The 21,985-nt window shown below is 48.8% G+C and overlaps 1 protein-coding gene across 2 annotated transcripts in view; it reads right to left on the minus strand.

The window, feature by feature from the left end:
• Positions 1 to 9,653: 9,653 nt before the first annotated feature.
• Positions 9,654 to 21,985, minus strand: part of TTI1 (TELO2 interacting protein 1) — a 39,362-nt gene continuing 27,030 nt past the window's right edge. For both annotated transcript variants that reach the window (XM_004014563.6, XM_012189178.4), the window contains one exon: positions 9,654 to 10,399. In XM_004014563.6, the coding sequence (XP_004014612.2) occupies positions 10,216 to 10,399 (184 nt within the window). In that variant the 3' untranslated portion in view covers positions 9,654 to 10,215. The remainder of the gene's footprint in view (positions 10,400 to 21,985) is intronic.

Below are 21,985 nucleotides of genomic sequence, written 5' to 3' on the forward strand. Positions count from 1 at the left end.
AAAAAAATAACATCGACTCATTTTGTGCTTGTAATGTTTATTTATTATTTATTTATATTTCTGGCTGCACTGGGTCTTCGTGCTGCACAGGTTTTTCTCCATTCTGGCAAGAGGAGGCTACTCTTTTTTGGGGTGCATGGGCTTCTCATTGCAGTGGCTTGTTGCAAAGCATGGGCTCTAGTGTGAGTGGGCTTCACTGTGACACGTGGGGGTTCAGTATTTGAGGCCTTGGGCTCTAGAGTGTGAGCTCAGTAGTTGTAGCACACAGGCTTAGTTACTCTGCAGCATGTGGAATCTTCCTGGACCACGGGTTGAACCCATGTCTCCTGCATTGGCAGGCGGATTCCTATCCGCCATACCACCAAGTAGCTATGGTTTTTCCAGCAGTCATGTATGGATGTGAGAGTTGGACCATAAAGAAGGTTGAGCCCCGAAGAATTGATGCTTTTGAACCATGGTATTGGAGAAGACTCTGAGAGTCCCTTGGAGAGCAAGGAGATCAAAACAGTCAATTGTAAAGAAAATCAGTCCTGGGTGTTCATTGGAAGGACTGATGCTGAAGCTGGACTCCAATACTTTGGCCACCTGATGCGAAGAACTGACTCATTAGAAAAGACCCTGATGCTGGGAAAGATTGAAGGCAAGAGGAGAAGGGGATGACAGATGATGAGATGGTTGGATGGCATCACCGACTTGATGGACATGAGTTTGAGCAAGCTCTGGGAGCTGGTGGTAGACAGGGAAGCCTGGCGTGCTGCAGTCCATGGGGTTGCAAACAGTTGGACATGACTGAGTGACTGAACTGAACTGAACCACCAGGAACATCCCCAGCCTTACTGTTTACTGTCCCCACCTCCTTCCCTCTTCCCAGAGGGGTCCCTCCCTTTTTGTCTGAGGGCAAATACTGTAAAGCCAGCTTGGATGGCCTCTCTTCCATGAAGCCTCCTAGTTTCCTTTCAGTTCACGTTCTGAGCTGGCACTTACACCTCTAAGGTATCATCGTCGCCTGACAACCAGCTCCTACAGAGCACTGCCCAGGGGCCAGGCCCTGAGTCGAGCACTTTAATCTCACCAGGCTCTAATTCTCACCATGCTCTCAGGGAGGTATGATTTTTATGCTCATTCTGTTGAAGCTTGGAGCAATGAAGAGACTTGCTGAGGCAGCAGGGTCAGAAGTCAAATCCAGGCTGTATGTCCAGAGGCCATGCTCTTAACTGCTGCTTCCAACCTTCTTCCAATCCAGACTTTATCAACGCCTCCTCATGATGACTGTCTTGTTTAACAGCTCTCCTCTGGGCTTCGCTCTTAGGAGACAGAATATATGCCTTTTTGTCTTGGGGTATGGCACATAAAAAGCCTCGAAAAATGCTTGTTGGATGGACTTGAAGTTTCCAACCTGCAGATTCTGAATTCTGTGGCGTAACCTGGTGTAACTGATCATGTAATTCATCATGTGATGTCGGCTGCCTTGGGTTTGAATTCTATCGTTGCCCTCTATTTGGTGCCTTTGGGCCCATCCCTAGGTGGCTGTCATCCTAACAGTGAGAGGAAGGTACCTGCCACAGCCCTGTCCAAGGTGCTGAAGATGCAGCCAGGAAAGCCATCTCTCCATAGGGACAAGGCTGCCAGCCTGACAGAGCCACAGTAGAGGCTAGGACAGAGGGCAATGTGCAATGCCCAAGAGCACTAAGGCAGCTAGGAAAGCCTCTGAGCCTCCACCTTCTTTCAGGGCTCTGAGGGGCTCAGATGAGCTGGGGCACTGATGGAGCTGCGTGGTGGTTGCCTGTACAGTATACAACCCATCCTGTGAAGGGATCTTTGCCAAGATCCCTTTCCTTATTTGGCTTAAGCAATACCTCCTTTTCCCAAGCCTGGTTGCCCTGGAGAAATGCAAATCACATGAGAAGAAGCCCAGATGATGTTATACTCCTATCACCAAAATGTGAGTAGAATAACAGACTCACAAATGCCTTATATTTTAATAATAATTTTTTGAGTGAGTGAAGAAGTTACACATATGATTATGTATATGGCTTTAAAATGTGAAGATATGAAGGGTACAATGTGAAAAGATTTCTCATCACTGATCCTGCTATTCTTCCTAGAAGGCTGCCACTTGGGTATTCTTTAAGAGGAATTCCGCACATAAAGTATCTCTGTCCCCCATAAATACTAGCATTGCTCTGCTTGCCTTTTTCTTTAATAATAAATCTTGGTGATGTACACAGAGAACTAGCTCTTTTTTAAGTCTATTTGGCACGATAGTATGACACTTATTTAGTCAAGACCCTCTGGATGGACCTTGAGGTCATTTCCAAACTTTTATTAATGCAAACATTGCTTCAATGAACACTGTGTTCACCATCTTTGCATGCTGTGCTGTGCTTAGTTGCTCAGTCATGTCTGACTCTTTGTGACCCCATGGACTGTAGTCCGCCAGGCTCCACTGTCCATGGGGATTCTCCTGGCAAGAATACTGGAGCGGGTTGCCATGCCCTCCTCCAGGGGATCTTCCCAACTCAGGGGTTAAACCCAGGTCTCCCCCATTGCAGATGGATTCTTTACCATATGAGCCACCAGGGAAGCCCACGAATATTGAAGTGGGTAGCCAATTCCTTCTCCAGGAGATTTTCCCAGCTCAGGAATTGAACTGGGGTCTCCTGCATTGCAGGCAGATTCTTTACCAGCTGAGCTACCAGGGAAGCCCCCATCTTTGCATATGGACAAGCAAATCCCTAAAAGCAGGATTGCTGAGTCAAAGAGTATGTGCATTTAAAATTCTGATACCCATTGTTGTTTCGTTCATTTTGTTATACGGATGGACCATAGTTCATTTAACCAGTCCCTCCCTCCCTCCCTCCCCCCTCCCTCCCCAACCCCTCCTTCTGCTTTCTTTTTAATTCCGTATTTACTTTCAGGAAATAGTTAACATTTCATGACATTGGATGTACCATTGTTCAGTATAGCTCACTAGAACTTCTGGTGAGGCTTTTTGGGGGGTGGGGTGAAAGGGTCTTTCAGCCTCCTCTGGATGGATTTGAAGTCCTGTGATTAGGTTGTTTCCTATCTTTTGCTCCCAGTCTCTTGAGGTATTAATGTAAAGCATTAAGCATAATGCCTGGTGCATGCTGGGCCTTCAGTATTGTGGGTTTCTGCAAAGCAGGAGCAACCTTGCAGTGACTCGCCTGAGCAGGTACGCTTTGTGCACGTGCATCAGTATTAAATTCTTAGAGGCAGAATTGCTGGTCAAAAGGTGTGTACACTTAAGCTTATGGGATATGGTCAAGCTGACCTCCAGAGAGCTTACTCCAATACACATGTTATATATATATATATATATATATATACATATATATATATATATATATATTCCCCTAGAGAAGGGACTAGCTACTCATTCCAGTGTTCTTGCTTGGAGAATTCCATGGATAGAGGAGTGTGTGTGTATATATGTATATATATATACATATATACAGATATTGGCCACACTGCACAGCACGCAAGATCAGCATGAGGGATCTTAGTTCCCCAACCAGGGATCAAACCCATGCCCTCTGCAGTGGAAGCAAGGAGTCTTGCTAACTGGACTCTCAGGGAAACCCCAAGCTCGTGCCAATGTACATGCCTGTTTCCCCCATATTCTTGCCAACACGTTATTATCAAGTCAGTCACCATTTAGGAGGTGGAGCAATTTTGGAGACTGCTTGGTTCAAATCCTTCATCTAGCAGACAGGGAGGGAACCGAGGCCCTGGGGAGGAGGAGGGTCCGCCCAAGGTCACCTGTAAACTGTGGCATGGTTAGATTCCCATTGCTGGCCTCTCTGGCCTCTTCTCAGGGACTGGGCAATGTCCCGGGTGGAACGTGTGAAAGCAGGAAGTGGGGTCTGTGAGGCAAGAAAGGATGTGAAACGGGGCGGAGGGGAAACGGGGTGCACCAAGCCCTGTGTCCACTGCATACCTCTGCCCTGGGGAACGTAACGGGTATTAGTTCTTGTATATTTTTTGTTGGCTGTGCCATCCAGCATGTGGGATCTTAGTCCCCTGACCAGGGATTGAACCCGCGTCCCCCTGCAATGAAAGGCAGATTTTAGACACCGGACCCACGAGGGAATTCCCATGTTTTATTTCTTGAAGAAACTTCTGACTCATCTCCATTACTTCTCCCTGCTCCACCTCCCCCGCCCCCCTCCATCTTTTCCCTTGGAAACGGCCTCAGAGATTCCGGAAGGTGCTTCCTTACCTCAGAGCCGACTGTGTGGGAGGAAGCTGAGGACGTGAGGGTACTGACTGAGAGAACAGGTTGAGACCCGGGAGCTGCTGTGCAAAAAGAATGGCGAATTACCCAAGGGGGGAAAACGGAAGGGGGTGTTGGAGGCAGCCGGTCATCAGCGCTTTTTAACCCCTTCCTGCTGCACAGGCAGGCAGTCCAGAGAGATTTTCATTAACGGCTGGTGCTGATGGCTCTGAAGGGAGGTGGGCACCGCTCCCTCCGAGCCCTTGGCAGACAGGCTTTGTACTCTGGGTGAAAGTGTCGGAAAAAAAGGGAGACCAGCTCCTCATCTCGGAGAGAATTCCTCAGGGAAATCAGGCTGCTTTTCAAGCATAATTTGGAAAGCCACTGCCGCCTCCAAACTTCTGTCGGGAAGTGGGTGGGGGGTGGGGAGAGGAAGGCCATTTATAAAGCAATCAGCGCTTCCATAGAGGCAGCCATCACTCAGAGTTATTTTCTGAAATTTGGCCTCTCTTCCTTACTCTGGAGGCAAAGCAACATGGGCAACTCTGCTTCCAATCAAGGCCGACACAGAGGCTGGGGTGAGTCACACAAAGGGAGAGGAGCCCTGCCTTGCTCATAGCAGCCGGAGCCGCTTTTGGAAAATCACTCCCCAGGCTTCTGAACAAGGAGGGAGGCTCATCAGAGGTTCCATTCATCTCACTTCTTACTCTTAAACTTTAAAGCACATATTTATGTGCCTCGAGTTGCCCATGAACCACGGCATGTCAAACAGTTGGGGGTTGATGGAAGAGGTACATTTTCTCGTCCTGGGACTTTCAGAAACACAATTTCATTGCCAGGCTCTCTCCTTTCCAATTTCTCCTGCACGCTGCCGCGAGATGAATATTCCTAAAACGCTGCTTTCAGTGCATTACTCATCCATTCAAAAACCCTCCAAGGCCTCCCCTCTTGATCTCTTAAGGCTGGGATCCCCAGGTTGACAAGTCAAGGCCCTTCGTACATGTGGCCTTGGCCACCGCAACCTCCTCACACACCCCTTCCCTAGACAGCCAAGCCACCCTTGTCACCTGTCACAGACACAGCCTGTCGACTTGGCCCCTCTCCACCCCGCATCTCTTTTCCTGGTAACGGAAATGCAGTGCTTCCTTTTAGGGGAAACCACCCCAGTTCCCTCTCCATACAGTTTGGTGAGCTGACCTGACACCTGCCTCCAGGCCTGCCTGTGAAAATGTAGATCAGGGCAAGCTAAGGTCCCTGGGCCAAAAAAAAAAAAAAAAAAAAAAAATGCCCCTGTCCTATTTTGAGGGGCTCCTGAGCTAAGAATAGTGCTTACATGTGAAAAGGTTGTAAAAAAGTATCAGGGAAGAAGACTCCATAGAGCTGAGGTCTCCAGCCATGGGAGACAATTTTCCCATGGACCAAAGAGGAGGGAGTGGTTTGGGGATGATTCAAATGAATTGCATTTATTGTGCACTTTATTTCTATTATTATTCCATCAGCTCCACCCCAGATCATCAGGGATTAGATCCCAGAGGCTGGGAACCCCTGTCCTGGAGAACCTGTCTGCAAAGCCTTTTTTTTGCCAGCTGGTCCTTTACAGAGAAAAGTTTGTGGATACCCGCTTGGATGCACAGTGCTTGGTTTGGGGCGTGGCGACAGACGGGCCGAGCTGAGGAGAGCAAGTGTTAGGACTAGAACTGAAGCTGCCAGAAGGAGGAACTCACTCTCCTAGGTTTGTTGAACCTCTGTCTGGAGCTAGCGGTGGCCACCTCAGGCACTTAACAGAGAAAGGCTCCTGAGAAGGAAGGCAATACTGGGGGAAGCAGAATCAAACGACAGAGGCTGGCTGTGGAGCTGAAGCCAGCTCGGCCTATTGGTCATGCGAGCCCAGGCATTTCTCTGTAGCTGAAGCCAGTTTTGAGTTGGGTCTCCTGCCAGCTGCAAGGGAAGGAGTTATGATGAGTACAGATATTGGCAGGTATGCCCGATGCCTTTGAGCATGTTATTACCTTGTCTGGAATGCCCTTTATCCTCTCTGCCTGTCTGCTTATCTTTTAGGATCTTATCTCCTCCACTGCTGCGGTGCCCTGTAGTTCCTGGATGGTTCATTCAGAGACATAACCATCTACTTGCTCAGCTCTAAGTGTCTTGGAGGAGTAGGTGTTGCATCCCTAACAAAACCACGAGCAGTGGGGTTGGGAGATGGGGGAAGGACAGTGTGTTGTCCTGGGAGCCAGGCACTTACTCACGAGAGACACTACAGCATTTACTCCTCCTGAAGCAGCTGCCAAAAGAGGCAGTGGCAGCGGCTCCATCTTACTTAGTTATTTAAAATATTTATTTACTTGACTGCATCAGGTCTTCATAGCAGCACGTGGGATATTCATTGCGGTAAGCAGGCTTCTTTAGCTGTGCTGCGCGGGCTTAGTTGCCCCTTGGCATGTGGGATCTTAGTTCCCTGACCAGGGATGGAACCCACTCTCCCTGCATTGGCAGGTGGACTCAACCACTGGACCACCAGGGCAGTCCCAGTGGCTCCATTTTAGAGATGGGGAAATGAAGTAAAGTGACCCAGTGAGGTCATGCCATTATGAAGAGGCAGAGTCAGAAATCAACCCCAGCTCTGATGAACTCCACATCCATGTTCTTTCCAGAGTATGGTGCTCCACCCCAGCCCCCGCACCAAGGGTCACATCTAACTCTTCTCAGGATCCCCTGGGTCCAGCTTTACATATCCCTGAATCCTCCACTTCCTGCAGATCAGAGCTCAAACATCTCAACCCCAACTGCAGGGCCTTTCAGCATCTGCCTATTCATTCCTCCCCTACCCGTCTCCAGCCACACAGCCACTCAGGGTACTCAGGGTACACCCTGAGTGAGAGGAGAAACCATCGCTGCACCAGAAATTTTAACAGGGGGAAACGACCGCTTTGCAAAGCGGACATTAACCAGGACTAGATTGAGTCAGCAGGACAGATTCAAAATTAAAGTTGCCTGAATATAATAATAACCGGAGAGGCACTCTAATTAGTTTTTTTTTTTTTTTTTTTTTAATCAAGTGCAACAATCTGCCTGCAGGAATCTGAAAGCGACTCGGGATATCTTAACTCTTTGAGGAAGCGGTGGGTTTTCGGAACATCACGGAAATTCTCTCGTGCAGGTTATCCCCTGGAGGGCTTCCCCAGAGCACGAGCTTTCTAATATCATGGTACAGGGTGGGTGTGCATGTACCCTGACTCCTTGGCACACCATCTTGGCCTGCCACACCCTGGCACCTGGTAAAGGAAGGCAGGCTGCTTTAATCTCTCTGGGAGCCAGGTCATGCTCGACAAGTCACACCACCTCTCTGACCTGTTTTCTCATTTGTCAGGACCTAGAGATTGAATTAGTCTATCACTCTGTGTCCCCAGCGGAATCGGGAACAATGCTCTGTGAATCCTTTGACAATCCCCTCAATTAGAGGGTATTTCCTCCCTTTCCCCAAAGGAAATCACTCCAGAATTTTCGAGCTGGAAGAAAGTTAAGTGATTATCTCTCTCTTTTCAGGGCTTCTTAACTTGGAGTCCCTGTGGGGTCACAGGTGAGGTATCTGAAATTGGACACAGAATTTTTCGAGGTCGGCTGAGTGGACCGAGCAAGAGGTGGAGATGAGCCGTTACTGCAGGCTCAGAGGATGCTGTACCCTCCAGGGAGTGACAGGGAGGAGGAACGTTTTCAGGGAATGATTCCTAGCAGAGTCTACAATCGTCCAAGTTTAAGAGTTCTCCCTCTGGCCCATTCCGTCCACTTTCCAGGTGGGAGAACTGAGGCCCAAAGTTGTTGGCGGGGGGTGGGGGGGGTGGAGGCTGATGACTCACTGACAGAGCCAGACCAGAAGCCAGCTGGGCCATCCCACTGCCCTTGCATGGAGGCTCTGCAAGGCAAGGAGTGGGACCTCTCTGGAATGGGCTGGGGACCCTTGCTCCACGAGGTCCCCATGCCAGTCGTCTTCTGGTTGTTTTTTCATTTTTAGAGCTTGGGGATTATCTGTGTCACTGGAGGAGTTATCTAGCTAGTGCCTCACCATGCAACTGCTGAGAAAGCACTCATCATTCCTGCACGTGTGTCCTTCAGCACCTGTGTGTGTGTGTGTGTGTGTGCGCGCGTGCGTGCGTGGCTGTATACCTGAATTTACATAATCTGTGGGTTTTAAGTCTCCCAGCTATGAAAATCAAGTGTTTATCCAGCCTTTTCCACACAAACGCTCTCAAGGTTACTGAATGGTTGATGAAGGGACGCAAGGCTCTAGCTGCAAGCCAGCTGGCATGGTGGGGCAGGAAGAGCACTGCTCTGCGATCCGTAATGGAATGACTAGGTCCAAGCACGACCCACCAGTGCCAACATCACAAGAAGAGATCAGACACCACACACCTCCTGATGGAAGTGAGTGATACCACCCACAGAGGAGTGCTGCCAAAAAATAAAAACAAAAAAACCCTAATCTCTTGTTTTGCCTCATTTATAGGAAATACAGGTGACAGGAGGAGCCTGTGCAATGACCCCCAAGGGGATGTAATCAGTAAACCCAGACTGTGGGAAGTGCTGTAGAATAAATGACCTGTTTCCTTAACAAAAAACTTCCCAGGAAAAGAAAAGAGGTGGAGAATCTATAAATTAAGAGAGATTTATTAAGGGACATATCGACAATGGCAATGTACACACCTTATTTGAATCCTGATTCAAACACACTGGGAAAATCTGAACACTGACTGAATATAATATTAAAGGACCATTGTTGAAATTTTTTGAATGCTATTCTGTGGGTTAGTTGCTCAGTCGTGTCCAAGTCTTAATAACCCCATGGACTGTTGCCCCTCAGGCTCCTCAGTCCATGGGATTCTCCAGGCAAGAATACTGGAGTGGGTAGCCATTCCCTCTCCAGGGGATCTTCCCGACCTATGGATCAAACCCAGGTCTCCTGCATTGTGGACAGATTCTTTATCATCTGAGCCACCAGGAAAGCCCAATCTATTCTGGTTGTCCGTTTAAAAAAAAAAAACAAAACAGTTTGGATATGACATCTGGGATTTGCTTCAAAATAATGCAGGGGCTGAGTGGGGGCTTGGAGGTAACTGGGAAGGGGAGGGATGAAGCAGGGCCAAGTCCTGACTGGTGCAAAAGCGTCACGGCCACCTGGCCATCAGTAGACCATTATCCATGACAGACAGTCGGAAAATACTTAAAAGGTATCCAAACAACTATCAGGAGTATTTGCCTCTAGAGAGGGAAATTAGATGTCTGGTGAATGAGGATGGGAAGAATGACTTCTCAGTGTTTTGTACCACTTGGATTTTATACCATGAGTCTGTATTATCCCTTTACAAACATAAACTCATTTTTAAAAAGTCACCCAATTGAAATAACAAACTTCAAAGTGAGGTTTTGATCATACTTTTCATCCAAGAAGTGCCTTTATTTCACCTCCTTCCAAAGAACAGTGAGGTTCCATCTCCTTATTTGAGGAGAGGGAGGAGTGTGAGTTGGTGCTGCCGGCCAGTGACCAGAAAACTCGTGGATGGGTGTCGCTTCCTCGTGGTCCTTGAGCGCTCACAGGACACACACGATGCACAGGCCTCTGCCCAATGTGTTCCCAAGCTCTCGGGTATGGGTGTGTGTGTGGGGGGTGGCCTGTGAGGCAGCTGGGGCCGCAGAGGTGGTGCGCTAAGGAGTTAAGCCCTTAGAGCTGCCAGACAATGTCATTTGAAAACACCAGGTATGAAATATAAATAACAGTCGGCTGCTTTCCTTCAATCCAATTTCTGAGCAGTTGTGTGATCGATCAATTTATAAATCGATCGGCTGTCTAATCCACCTTGGCAGCCTTCTCTGCTGCCACCGCCACCGCCCTCGCCAGGGTGGGGTCGGCCCCACGTCCTCGTCCTCCTCGGCAGGGGAGGGAAGGGACCTCCTCTGGCGTCCACTTGGCTGCCCGGGGAGGGGTGTCACTGCAGCTCCGGGAGCAGGCGGAGCACGTTAGCTGAGTAGGGGTTCTGCTGCTTGGTGGCCCCTCGCAGCTGCACAGGGTGGAGGCTGGGGTGGGGAGGCGTGAACTCCTCTGGGCAGTAAAGTTCGTTCAGGAGGAACCAGGTAGAGTCCGGGTCGACCTTCATCAGGTGGAGGAAAACGCTGTGGAGAGATGGAAAAGGACTATGGGGGCGTGGAGGGGGCTGCTGCTCCCCGCACCCCCAGAGGCTCTATACTGGGCGATTTGTGAAAAAAACTGATAACCACATCACTTTGAACAGCAGAACAAAATCTGCTTTAGTTCTGAAGACCATTATGATGGTCCCAAAGTCTAACAGAAAGAGAGGTAAAGAGTTTCATTTCCGTTGACAGAGAGAGAAGGAAAGTAATTAGTCTGAGCGGAACCATATTGACATCAAACAAGCTCTTGGCAAAGAAAGTGGTTAAATTCTTGGCTACAAAGCAGTTTTTAGAAGGAAGGAAATGGATAAGGCCCACCTCCATTACAAGGTCCTCTCTGCTCACAGGACCAGTCATGGGCAGGGACCTCTGTCCTGCTTGGGAAGCCTGGGCAAAACCCTCAACTTGTGGGCCTCAGGTCCTTATCTCTTCCCTCCAGCAAGCTGCTGAACTCAGTAGCCGAGGCCTCTGACAGCCGTGGAATTTCGGTGGTCTGGATTCACCCACAGAGAGATCTGATTCAGTTGTTTCCCATGGCAGGATCGGCTAAGCCCTGCCCTGAGACCTTTAGGAGACACCAAGTATTGGTCACAAACACAACACAAACACAGTGGAAGGGCCTGGGCTATCCAGCGCCAGGCACCCACCACAGGTGAGGTTCTTTATCTTGGTCTGAATCATGGGGTCACAACCCTTGCCTCTTATCTGCTCACATTTCATTTCTAAACGATGCCCGGGGCCATGGCACTGGGCAACCCAGGTGTAAACTTCTTACACTCGGCTGACTCAGCGATGCAGTGTCTGGCTTTTCAGTCTCAGGAAGGGTGAGGCCCTTCCCTAGCTGGGTGGCTCTCTTGCAGCCATCCTACCCATCTCAGCGCCTGTGCCACCTGCACAGAGAGGGTGGCCTTCCCGGCCACCTCGCCCAGGTGCTTGCCCGACTTTTCCTTCTCAGGATACTCTTCCCAGCATTTGTCAACAGCCTGTTGACTGACCATCTCCCTTCCTTATAGCACAAGCCCCTGAGGCCAGGGACGCCTGTTTCCCTGCTGTATCTCAGGTGTTTGGTGTGCACACAGTAAGCACTCAACCAACATTTGATTGAACCGGTTTCATGTTTAGTAAGGAAGGGACTTATCACGCTGCACACTCATGACTTCAGATAGCATCCCTCGCTGAAATAGTTGTTGTTCAATCGCTAACTCATGTCTGACTCTTTACAACCCCATGGACTGCAGCACGCCAGGCCTCTCTATCCCTCATCATCTCCCATCGTTTGTCCAAGTTCATGTCCATTGCATTGGTGATGTCATCCAGCCATTTCATCCTCTGATGCCCTCTTCTCCTTCTGCCCTCACTTTCTCAGCATTGGGGTCTTTTACAATCAGTTGGCTGTTTGCATCAGGTGACCAAAATATTAGAGCTGAAATAGCTATATTCTGTAAAATGACCTAAAGAAGAGGTGAATGGCTCACCACTAAGGAAGGATCCACTGATGTCACTAACGGGAGTCACATTACCACAGATGTCACTAGCTGCGTGATTTATCTTCATCTCAGCTTCCTCATTTCTGAAAATGGGAGATACACTTCACCCAGGGCTCTGCTGGGGTTTAATAGGGAAAATGCAGATCCGGCCCTACACAGGGCTGCCTGCATGGGATCCCTGTCTACCAGCTAACAGCGGACAGAATCTATCTGATGGATCATGTTTTATTCTTGATGACCATTCTGAGGAGCCTCTCCCCTACTACTGGGCGTTGGATAGAACTTAAACAGTTGTGGCGTGCCTGCTCTGTCATGCCCAAAACGGTTGCTAACTGGTGCTAAATTCTGGTTTTTAATTTTGTTAATCTGAAAAGCCTGTGCCCTTGGGGGACGGATTCAGGATGTACTTCAGTGGAGCCAGTTTTGCTTCCTTCCTTGGGTTTAACAGATGTGGGCTCAGGTGGCCAGGGAGACAGGTGGAGGGGCACTCTGGTTTTCTGACCTGTCTAGTGCCTGAAGTTTTCTTTACTCAGGATAATCTTGGGTTTATAACCTCAGCGGTGGCTCCTGGAGAGTGATTAGAATATTCTAATTCATTGTTTCCACTTCACCGCAGAAAGGAGATGGGGCCTGCGTAGGAGACAATTTTTGTTTAAAAACAAAAATATCTTTGATAATTACAGTGGCAAGGGAAGTGATGAAAAAATGCACCAAAACTGGGAAGCAGATTTCTATTTACACGTGATACAGTTGACAGTTTTCCCTGGTGCCAAAGGCTGTTAGAATGCAAATGATTTCATTTGATTTTTTTTTTTTCTCCCCCTTCAAGAACTGGAACAATTCTTCAAGCGACAGCATGGGTGCACACTCTCAACTTCAAGGAGTATTTTGATCTGGGCGACACCCAGCCAAGTGGTGCTGCAGCCCAGATCAGTCACCACTCTGTTCTGCAACGCTGAAGTTCATTTTCGGCATCCCTTTTTAACTTGCTAAATTCGGGTGTTGCATTCGTTGGCAGGAAAGGAAAAGGAAGGAAGCCACTCTTTCTGCCCTTCAGGATCCCTAAATAAGACACTAACAGGGAAGCAAAGGAAAAATCACGTGCAAAGTTCATCTTCTTCTAGAAGCCAGGGCCAAACTCTTGGAAGAATTATTTTGGGTCTCATTCCTGAGCTCCTAAAGTGATAGAATCCCCAGAATGGCAGGTTGGCTATGCTAGTTTCTTCTCTCTGCGTCTGGAAGCAAATTATTTAGCCTCTGTGAACATGTTTTTCCTCTTTCTCCAAAGGAAAATAATCACACTGGCCCCACCCTCTTCACAGGTTTGTTCGGAGGCTCTAAGGAGATGAGGTGCAGGAAAGCACTTTGAAGTGTATGATGAAAACAACTGTTCCTTCCAGAAAGAGTGTGTGTGTCTCAGGAATAATTATCACTACCAACCCCGGCAGGACTGCCACACCATGGAAAATTCTCAGATGCTCTGAAAGGGGCAGAACATTTGTCTTTTGCTACAGTCATAATTTCCTTCATATTGACTTGGTAGGGGTCCCAATTCTCAGCCACTGGGGTTGTAATTTTGCCCATTATTTTCAGGAAGAAATGAATGCACTGTTCTTTGTCCTCCGTGTGCCTGAGGTCGGGAGCAATTACTGTGCCATGCAACTGTGCCAGGTGGCTGGTAGGCAGAGCTGTGCTCTTTGCTTAGCAAAAGACATGCAACCTGCTGAACTCTAAACACTGACAAATTCTGAACCCAGACCCTCGTTCACTCTGAGGCCCTGGGAGCTAAGCCTGAGACCCAGGAGATGTTGTCTGACTACTCAGAGGCCCGGCTTTGCTCCAACCTCTAGGACCACCCTGTCCCGGGCCCGATTCCTGCCCTTTTAGGGGAGAGGGGCACCCAGACAGGGAAAGGCAGAAAGCCGAAGACCCTGAAAGCATCCTTCTGCATAATCGAAAGATGAAAGACAAAGAGGAGACCTCTGTTTTGAATTGACTGGAGTAACTGCCTGGAAAATGTTCCTAATACATCTTGAGACATGGCTGGGATGGCTGGTGAACACGTCAAATGGCCAACTCCATCTTTTTTCAAGCCCCCCAAAAACACTTAAAAAAAAAAAATATATATATATATATATATATGTACACCATTTAACTCCTGCACAAAAATTTCTTTCTCCTTCCCCCAGGCCCAAATCAGTGGCTCCAGGGGGCACAGTTATCAAGAGATTATCTGGTCCCCAGAGTTCTGGGAGGCACTCGGCTGGGCCTCTTGCCTCCGAGTGTCCTGAGGCGAGTGATTATCTCTCAATAACCTGTAGGGCCATGTAGCTTAAATGATAACTTGACTTTAAAAAATTTAGAACTCGCCGTTAGGCAGTTTCTAAGCAACCTCTGTTTCCATGGCAAAGAAGCCTGGTGTTTATACTGATTTTTCACTTAAAATGCGGTTTTATTGAATTTCACTTCATGCAGGCAGCCATTTCCCTGCACTTCAGCCCTATCTACAGTTGACGGGTATCAGTAAGTACCTAATAAACTCCAGACACCAAACCAACAGAATGCGACTCATTCCTTTATGATCAATATCAGGTGCTCTGAGTGACAAAGCCGGGGGTGGGGGCGCCTGGGGGGCTGGGAAACATGCTGCTCGAATCTGATTGGCTGGGTCTGGTCCCATCTCTGCATGGTTCACCAAATGTTTACTGGCGCCTGGTCCAGCGCGGGGAGCTGCATCAGGTGTGTGGGACACAAAGATGGGTGGACAAAGGCTCTGGCCTCAGGGTTCCCTGTCTGGTGGGGGAGGACAGATGGACCACAGACACCCACAGTGCGACATGAAGAGGGCCAGGCTCAGGTCACGGCTGGGCCGGAGCCGGGGAAGGACTCCTGAGGTGGGGACCCAGCAAGTCTTTCCTGGACATCAGTGGGATTGGTTCTAAGCCCCTTCCAGCTCCAACATGCCCCAGCAGTTCTCAAATCTGGGGGCTGAATCCTGGGCCTGTCTATCCCAAGCGGGGCAGAACCCAAAAGACACCCTTCTGCTGAAGACGCGAATATTATGGAGTATGTCCTCACCATCTCATGCCAGACCGCGCTGGCTTCAAGGGGAATTCTAGAAAACTGCCGGCCAATCGAGGCTCGGCAAAGCTAAATAAACCGTAACTGAAATTCAGTGCTCCCAGTTCTCCTGGGTGACAGGCTATTCTTTCTCGTCAATTACTTGCTTGAGGGATCTGCTGCTCCTTGTCTCCTTCTGGATTTATAAAATGCTCTCATGAGCTGTCTGCATAAATGCCAGTGGTAAAGAGCTTGCGGCTCTGAGAGGTTTATTTATTTATTTATTTGGGGCATTGAAAGAAGTTACTCAGGGCATCTCCTTAGGGACACGACACAGGCTGTCTCTATGTGGGTGCGACTAAACGCAACCGGAGGATAAACTCACTTGTTGGAAAGCAGGCATACTGCAAAGTGATTTTGGCTTCCCTGTGGTTCCCTTTCTAGCAGAACAGCCACCATGCTCTTCTCTTCCCCGGCCACCTCTTCTCCCATGATTCTGTACCTGCTGACTCGGTACATGCTGATGCTACAAATGAGGCTGTGTGTTTCCTTTTAAATAAACGGATGCTAAGGGTATCCACGTGTCGGAGTCAGCAAAGCAGTGGCGCGATGCTTCCATACTTGGTAATTTACTCTAATGGGTCTCGCTTCATTGGTTAACCAGTATTTCAAGCCTGTCCTCTTGCTATTCAATTTAGCCATCTTCCCCTGCACGGAGGCCGTTTTTTTGTTTCTAAATGTTGGAAATGGAGGATTATGACTTGGAGCAACGATTTACTCTCCAAATAAATACCACCAATTGCCTTTGCAGCTATACATACTCGTTCGACTTAACTATATTTACCTGTTCACAGTCATTCATCTATCGATCGCCAACCTGCACACTCACGCAGAGGCCGGTATTAAAAACATTTTTAAATGCAACCGGGACAGGAATTAAAACCATAAACACTAGGGGAAGCTTATGATGCTAATGCAGTCCCTAAAGTACCAGAAGACAAAGTATCATAGTTGCAGTGGAATGACTCCATGGCTTTGTGCATATTTAAAAAGATATGGCACTGAGAGGCCCAATCTGTTACCGACAATTCAAAAATAAGCCAGAGCCGAGACAGGTTTAAATCCCACTGGGGCCGGATTTAAAAGCAGTCCTTCCCATCTGGCTAGCTCTCCCGGCTCCAGGCCCCACTGACAGCCCAGATCCCACGATGGCAACGCTGCTGGGCATGGATCTCAAAGTGGCCCTGGCTGTCTGTACTCTCCGGCTGCATGCCGAGTTTCCTGGCCGTCCCTGGAAGATTCACACCCTTGCAGAAAAAGACATCTTCCTGGTAGCCTACCTGTTTTGCGCCCCCTTCCCTGATACCTTCGAACTCTTGTCCTGCAACCCACGCTTGGGCACCAAGCCAGCAGCCTCCACTGATGGAGCTGTAAGAAACAGCTCTAGGAAATGTGTTTCTGTATTTACTGTTAGGAGGCTGTTAGGAGTCATCAGTCACAAATGTACCTAGTGTTCTTCTAAGATGACCCAAGGGTTCAGTACCAAGGGAATTCCAGAGAGGGCTGCCTTCTGAAAGCTTTCCGTTCTGACTTCAGTAATGACTGGAAGTCGCACAGCAGGTATGTCTTCCTCTCTGCCTCCTCTGTTAGGAAGCCCAGAGCCTACTGCAGGCTCATCTCTAGCAGAGGTGAAGAGTTCCAAGTCTGTGTTTTACAAATGAACCTCAGCCCTGGCTTCACTTTGTTTTCCCTCTTCTTATTTTTCCTTTAAAAAATGTCTTCGCTTCTTATTTACCTTGTTGCATACACTTTGTTTGTAAGATACTCGAGGTCTTTTTCAGAATAAGGAGGAAGTTTAAATAATGATAATGACTACTACTGATTGACTTTTTACTCTGGGCTGACATTCTGTGTTATAGACTAATATACATGACTTTGCTAAATTTTTGTAATAATTTTATCATGCAGAAAAAAAAGATATGCTTATTCTAGTCTTATAGATGAGGAAACTGAGACTTCCAGAAGGAAATTAATTTGCCCAAGGTGATACCACTACTAAGCAGTCATGTGAGGCCAACTCTACCGTGGTCTTCACCTTTGAACTCTCAGCACAGTATCTGGTGAATAAGAGACTCTAAAGCATCTTTTGAATAAATACATATATAATAAGATAATTGAGGCCATGTCCCTGGCTACTTCACTTGGCACTGAGATTGTCAACATTCACTCCTGACTCTTAGGTGTTCATGTCAGACCTCAGACTTCACAAAGGGATGAAATGACCACTCTGTAGTCGGCCAAGGCTTTTGATGTCTGAAATCCACTTGGTTCAGGCTGTCCAGCTACCAGGCTCGATCTCCCATCATGAGCATCACGGTTCCTGACCCAGTATGGCACATATCAATTGCATGCAGGCCCCACACTGGGCTTTACCACTGGGTGGTAGATTGGATGACCCTGGCAGATTATCAGTCACATGACAACACCGAGAAAGCAGGGGAAGGATTGGTAGCATTTGATTTAATTGGTAGCACAGAGGTCCCTGGCTTCCGATCTGAAACCCAGCAACCCACTTCGTCTGTAATTTGCATGGCAGATGTCTCTTATCTTTGACACCAGGAAATCATGCCTATATCCACAGAGTGAACAGCTTCAGATCTGAGTACATTTTTAGAACAGTGAGACTTGAAAAGCAGCAGTGCCTGCCAAAAGATGGATAATAGGAAAGCTAACTACTGGGTCTGGATTTGTCCACTATTAATCAAATGTCAAAAGGGAAAATATTAGGAGTGCCCTCATTTCCATGCTGGGTGTAGTCTGAGGGGGAAACAGCTCGGCAGCCCAAGCTCAAACACATTGCCCACACCGTTTAAGGGGGTGAGCTGCTAATTTCAAGCTCAGCTGAACTAACGGATCACCTCTGTGGCTGCTGATCCATTCAAATATAATAAGCCCACATGTGGGTAAAGAGAGGAGTTGGGGCTCTGACGGGGATGAAATGAACAAGCCTTTGTCAGTATGAGTTCGTCCAGGGTTTGAGGCAGTGGCTGCATCTTTGATGGGCTGAGATCCTACTGCTAGAAAGAATGTGGGGAAGTCAGTCAGCAAATGAACATTCAAACTTGGTCCCGGCTGCTCGAGCAAAAGTAGTAAGGGAAAGGTGGAACAACTAACATGAAAAAGATCTTTCAGGGACTTCCCTGGAGGTCCAGTGGTTAAGATTCTGCACTTCCATGCCCCCAAAATACCATGCCCAAGGGTACACATGTATGTGTAACAAATACCCAACACATCATATATTTGGCAAATTTATATATCTCCCCACATGGATGATTCCCTGGTGTCTCAGATGGTAAAGAATCTGCCTACAACACAGGAGACCTTGGTTTGATCCCTGGGTCAGGAAGATCCCCTGGAGAAGGCAATGGCTACCCACTCCGGTATTCTTGCCTGGAGAATTCCATTGACAGAGGAGCCTGGTGGGCTACAACCTATGGGGTCACAGAAGAGTCAGACACAACTGAGCGACTAACGCTTTCCATACGGGTGTGCACATACAAATAAATATAACTCCAGAATGGGAGCATCATGAGGGCACAGCCCTCCTCTCTCCTGCTCCCCTCTAGTTTTCATGCCTGGAACAGTGCCAGGCACAGAGTAGCTACTCAGTCAATCAGCAGCATGAATGATTGCCGAGTGGAGTCTTACACACTAACGCTAAGCATCGGCGTGACATGTCTGGAGGAAGCTGTTATCACCAAACCCAGTTTACAGGGAAAGGAGATGAGGGGCAAGGAAACAAAGCCACCTGCTCAAGGTCCGGTCGCAGAGCTAGGAAGATGTGAACCTGGGTTTGCCTGCGTCCAGGACTGGAGCCCCGGGCCTGTCTACACAACGTCTGTGGGAGGCTCTCTCCCTTTCCCACCACATGCATAGGATCCGCAGCATCCCGCACTTGCCCAACCAGGAGGTGTACCAGCTGGTCACCACCTGCTGGCACCTTGCACCCCCACCTGGCGCCTCAGGGTGACAGGTGGAGTTAGGACTGTGGGGGTGGAAACCAGGTAGCCTGAAAGCATTGTCCCTCCCTTGCTGGGCATGGGCTTCCAAGTTTGAAAAAACAGATATTGCCCAGTTCTTGTTCTGTTTAGCCTGAGGGTGGGAGATTGACTGGATGATGTATGCAAAAGGCAGGGAACCTCAGAGGCTGCTTGGAGAGAGGCCTGAGGAGTGTGGTTTTAATGGAGCTGAATTGAACCAGGTTGAGAGCATGTACTGATTGGAAGGAAAAACAGGAATTTGGGGGAATGTGCGCTCATCTCAGATTCCTTTCATGTAGGAGAAGGAAAAGCTCCGTGGTCAGAAAGGCACAGAACCATGGAGGCCCACTGCATGCTGGGAGGTACCTCAAAGGCCACTGGGGCCACTGGGGAATTTGTCAGTTAAGTTCTCCAAGGCTGAGATGGGGGTGTGGCTGATAGAACATGTTATTTTGTACTCCAGTTCTTATTCTCAGGGACTGGGCCTTATTTATAGCTCCAGACATGCTGACCCCTCCTCCCACACCCCAAACATGGTTTTCTCATTTGTTATCCACTGAAATCACTTAACTAGGTGAACTCTGGGACAGTTCGTATGTTTTCTTGCACAGCCAGTTAACAGTGACACCTGGTGGTAACAAACAGCAAGATTATACCCCTACTCCTACCACCCACCCCCATGCCCCCCATCCCGCCCCCTCCCTCCAACCAAGCTGCAAGATTTACGTTCCTCCTTACAAGGCACATTCGCTAGATAAAAGCATTAAACTGGAATGGCATCTCCGTTCTTAGCATTTATGGCCTTGGTTATATCAACCACCCCCTGATCAATTTCCATTTCTAGAGTTTACAGCCGGGATGTAAAAGCCTGCCACAAAGGCTATATTTAATATGACAAATTAAAAAAGCAAACACAGGCTTGGTCATTCTTTGGAGCCAGGAGAAGTAAACAGGAGGAAGGAAAAATCCAACTGTGAATACACACAAAGGGGAACTTGCCTGGAGCTGCTGAGTCTGCCTCCATCCCCACATGAGGCAGGCCCCCTGCTGAGGTCTCACCGAACCCCCACCTGCCAGACCTACAGACACAGCTGCTCCTCCCTCTCCTTTCTGCATTGGGTTGGGGGCGGTGGGCCTCAGAGCAGCCACCTACCCTCCCAGGTTTCCTCACCAGCCCCGCCACAGCCAAAGCGAGCCAGTCACCTGCCCAGTGCTGGAAAGTCACTACCCCGGAGGGAGTTGGGGCATCTCTGAACGGCTCTAGTTTGTACTAGTTCTTTTGAATATGGAGCTGAGGTTTGAGTTTTTGTAACCCTCTGGTTACAGAACTCCCCTGTGGGCCCTGGCAAAGAACACACCACCTTTTCTTCTCTCCCAAGTGTGTAGGGGTGTCACTGACAGTTGCCGGGGGTGGGGGGGGTAACACTGAGGGGCAGGAGTGGAAGCAGGGGCCTGGGGTGAGGCTTCTGCAGGGGATCGGGTAAAGAGATGAGGGTGCCTGGCCTGGCAGCTTGGAGGTAAGGAGAAGCAGACAGTGTTAAGAGAGATATCGCAAGTTCGATAGACAGGCTTCACTTCTGGAATGGATGTGGCCTGTGAAGGAAAGAGGTGAATTAAGGACTAACAACTGGATGGATGTGCGGCCATTTGCTGAGCTGGGGCCTGTGTCTCACTCAGGGGACCTCGTTCGTTAGTCCCTGGAGGTCTGACTGCTTTCATACTCATTGGCCCACCCTTCTCCCTGTCTTTGCTCTGCAATCAGACTCACAAAGGGACCAGGCTGCCTATTGTCTCACGCTTCTTCTCCCATTTAGAGAGCTTATTAATTTCTGAATCAAGATGCCAAATCAGCTCCGGATCAAGGACAACACAGGTATTTTTTCCCCCTGACTTCAAAATAAGTTTACAGATGATGCGTTTGTGAAGCAATCAACCTTGCACTTCCTCCCTGCCTGGCAGAAGGAGGTCATCTGACTCAACCCTGAGTGGAATGTGGTGGAGCAAACAGAAGGCACTGCGGTCAGGCCAGGCCGGCTGGCAGCAACCTCCTCCTTCCCCATCCGCCTCCTCCCGAGGCACCTGGAATTACAACTCAAGAGTCAGCAAGGTCCAGTTTGGGTTTGATTGCTTTCAGTGGCAAAAAAGAAAAGAAAAGAAGATTAGAAATGAAAAGATAATGAATTGTGAATATTAGTCTGTTTGATGGGTCTGAATTTGAAGGACAGCTATGGGGAGGGTGGAGGAAAAGTAGAATGAGATGAGAGATGAGAAAAACCAGACCTTTCAGACTCTCGCTCGTAGCAGACACCCAGAAGAATCTGCTTCCAGATGGATCCGTCATGTTCGTGAGTTGTACTTTAAATCAGAGCACAATTAGCTTCAGGGACTCTGCCTGGGGGAGGACGATTTTCATCTTTAAGAAACAAGAATGTCTGGGGACAAGAAGCTGGTTGAGATGCGCCCCTGCGCTCGAGAAACCATGACTGATTCTGGGCCTAGAGGATGTGACAGGAAAGGGACAGAAAGAAAAAAGGCAACTGGGGAAATCAAGAGCAGAAAACTGCAAAGGATAATAAATCAATTCGAAGAGATATTTCCATCACTCCCAGAGAGCACAAGGTTTATAAGGGAGCAAGTGGGCTTTCCTCACTCACAGACAGAGAGCAGCCTTCCAGCCCTTCAGGGGGCGAGATGACACCAACCCTACCAAGGAAGATTAGGGGCATGTTTCCAGAAGCTGATGGAGTGGGAGGGGCTGTTTCTTTGCCTGGGGAGGTGGAACTGTAAGGCCCAGGGCAGAAGGCAGTGCCAGGCAGACCAGCCAGCTTTCGCCTCCGCTGCAGACGTCCAAGGATGGCAGTTCCAGCGCACAGGCTGCTGCCGGCTAGAAGGAGGGCTCAGGAGAGGGGGGTCAGGGTGCACTGTGGGTCTCAAGTCGGGGGAAGGTTGCTGTGCTCAGTTTTAGTTTTTGCTGAATATTC

Source organism: Ovis aries, chromosome 13 (genome assembly GCF_016772045.2).
Source record: "Ovis aries strain OAR_USU_Benz2616 breed Rambouillet chromosome 13, ARS-UI_Ramb_v3.0, whole genome shotgun sequence".
Taxonomy (NCBI): Eukaryota; Metazoa; Chordata; class Mammalia; order Artiodactyla; family Bovidae; genus Ovis; species Ovis aries.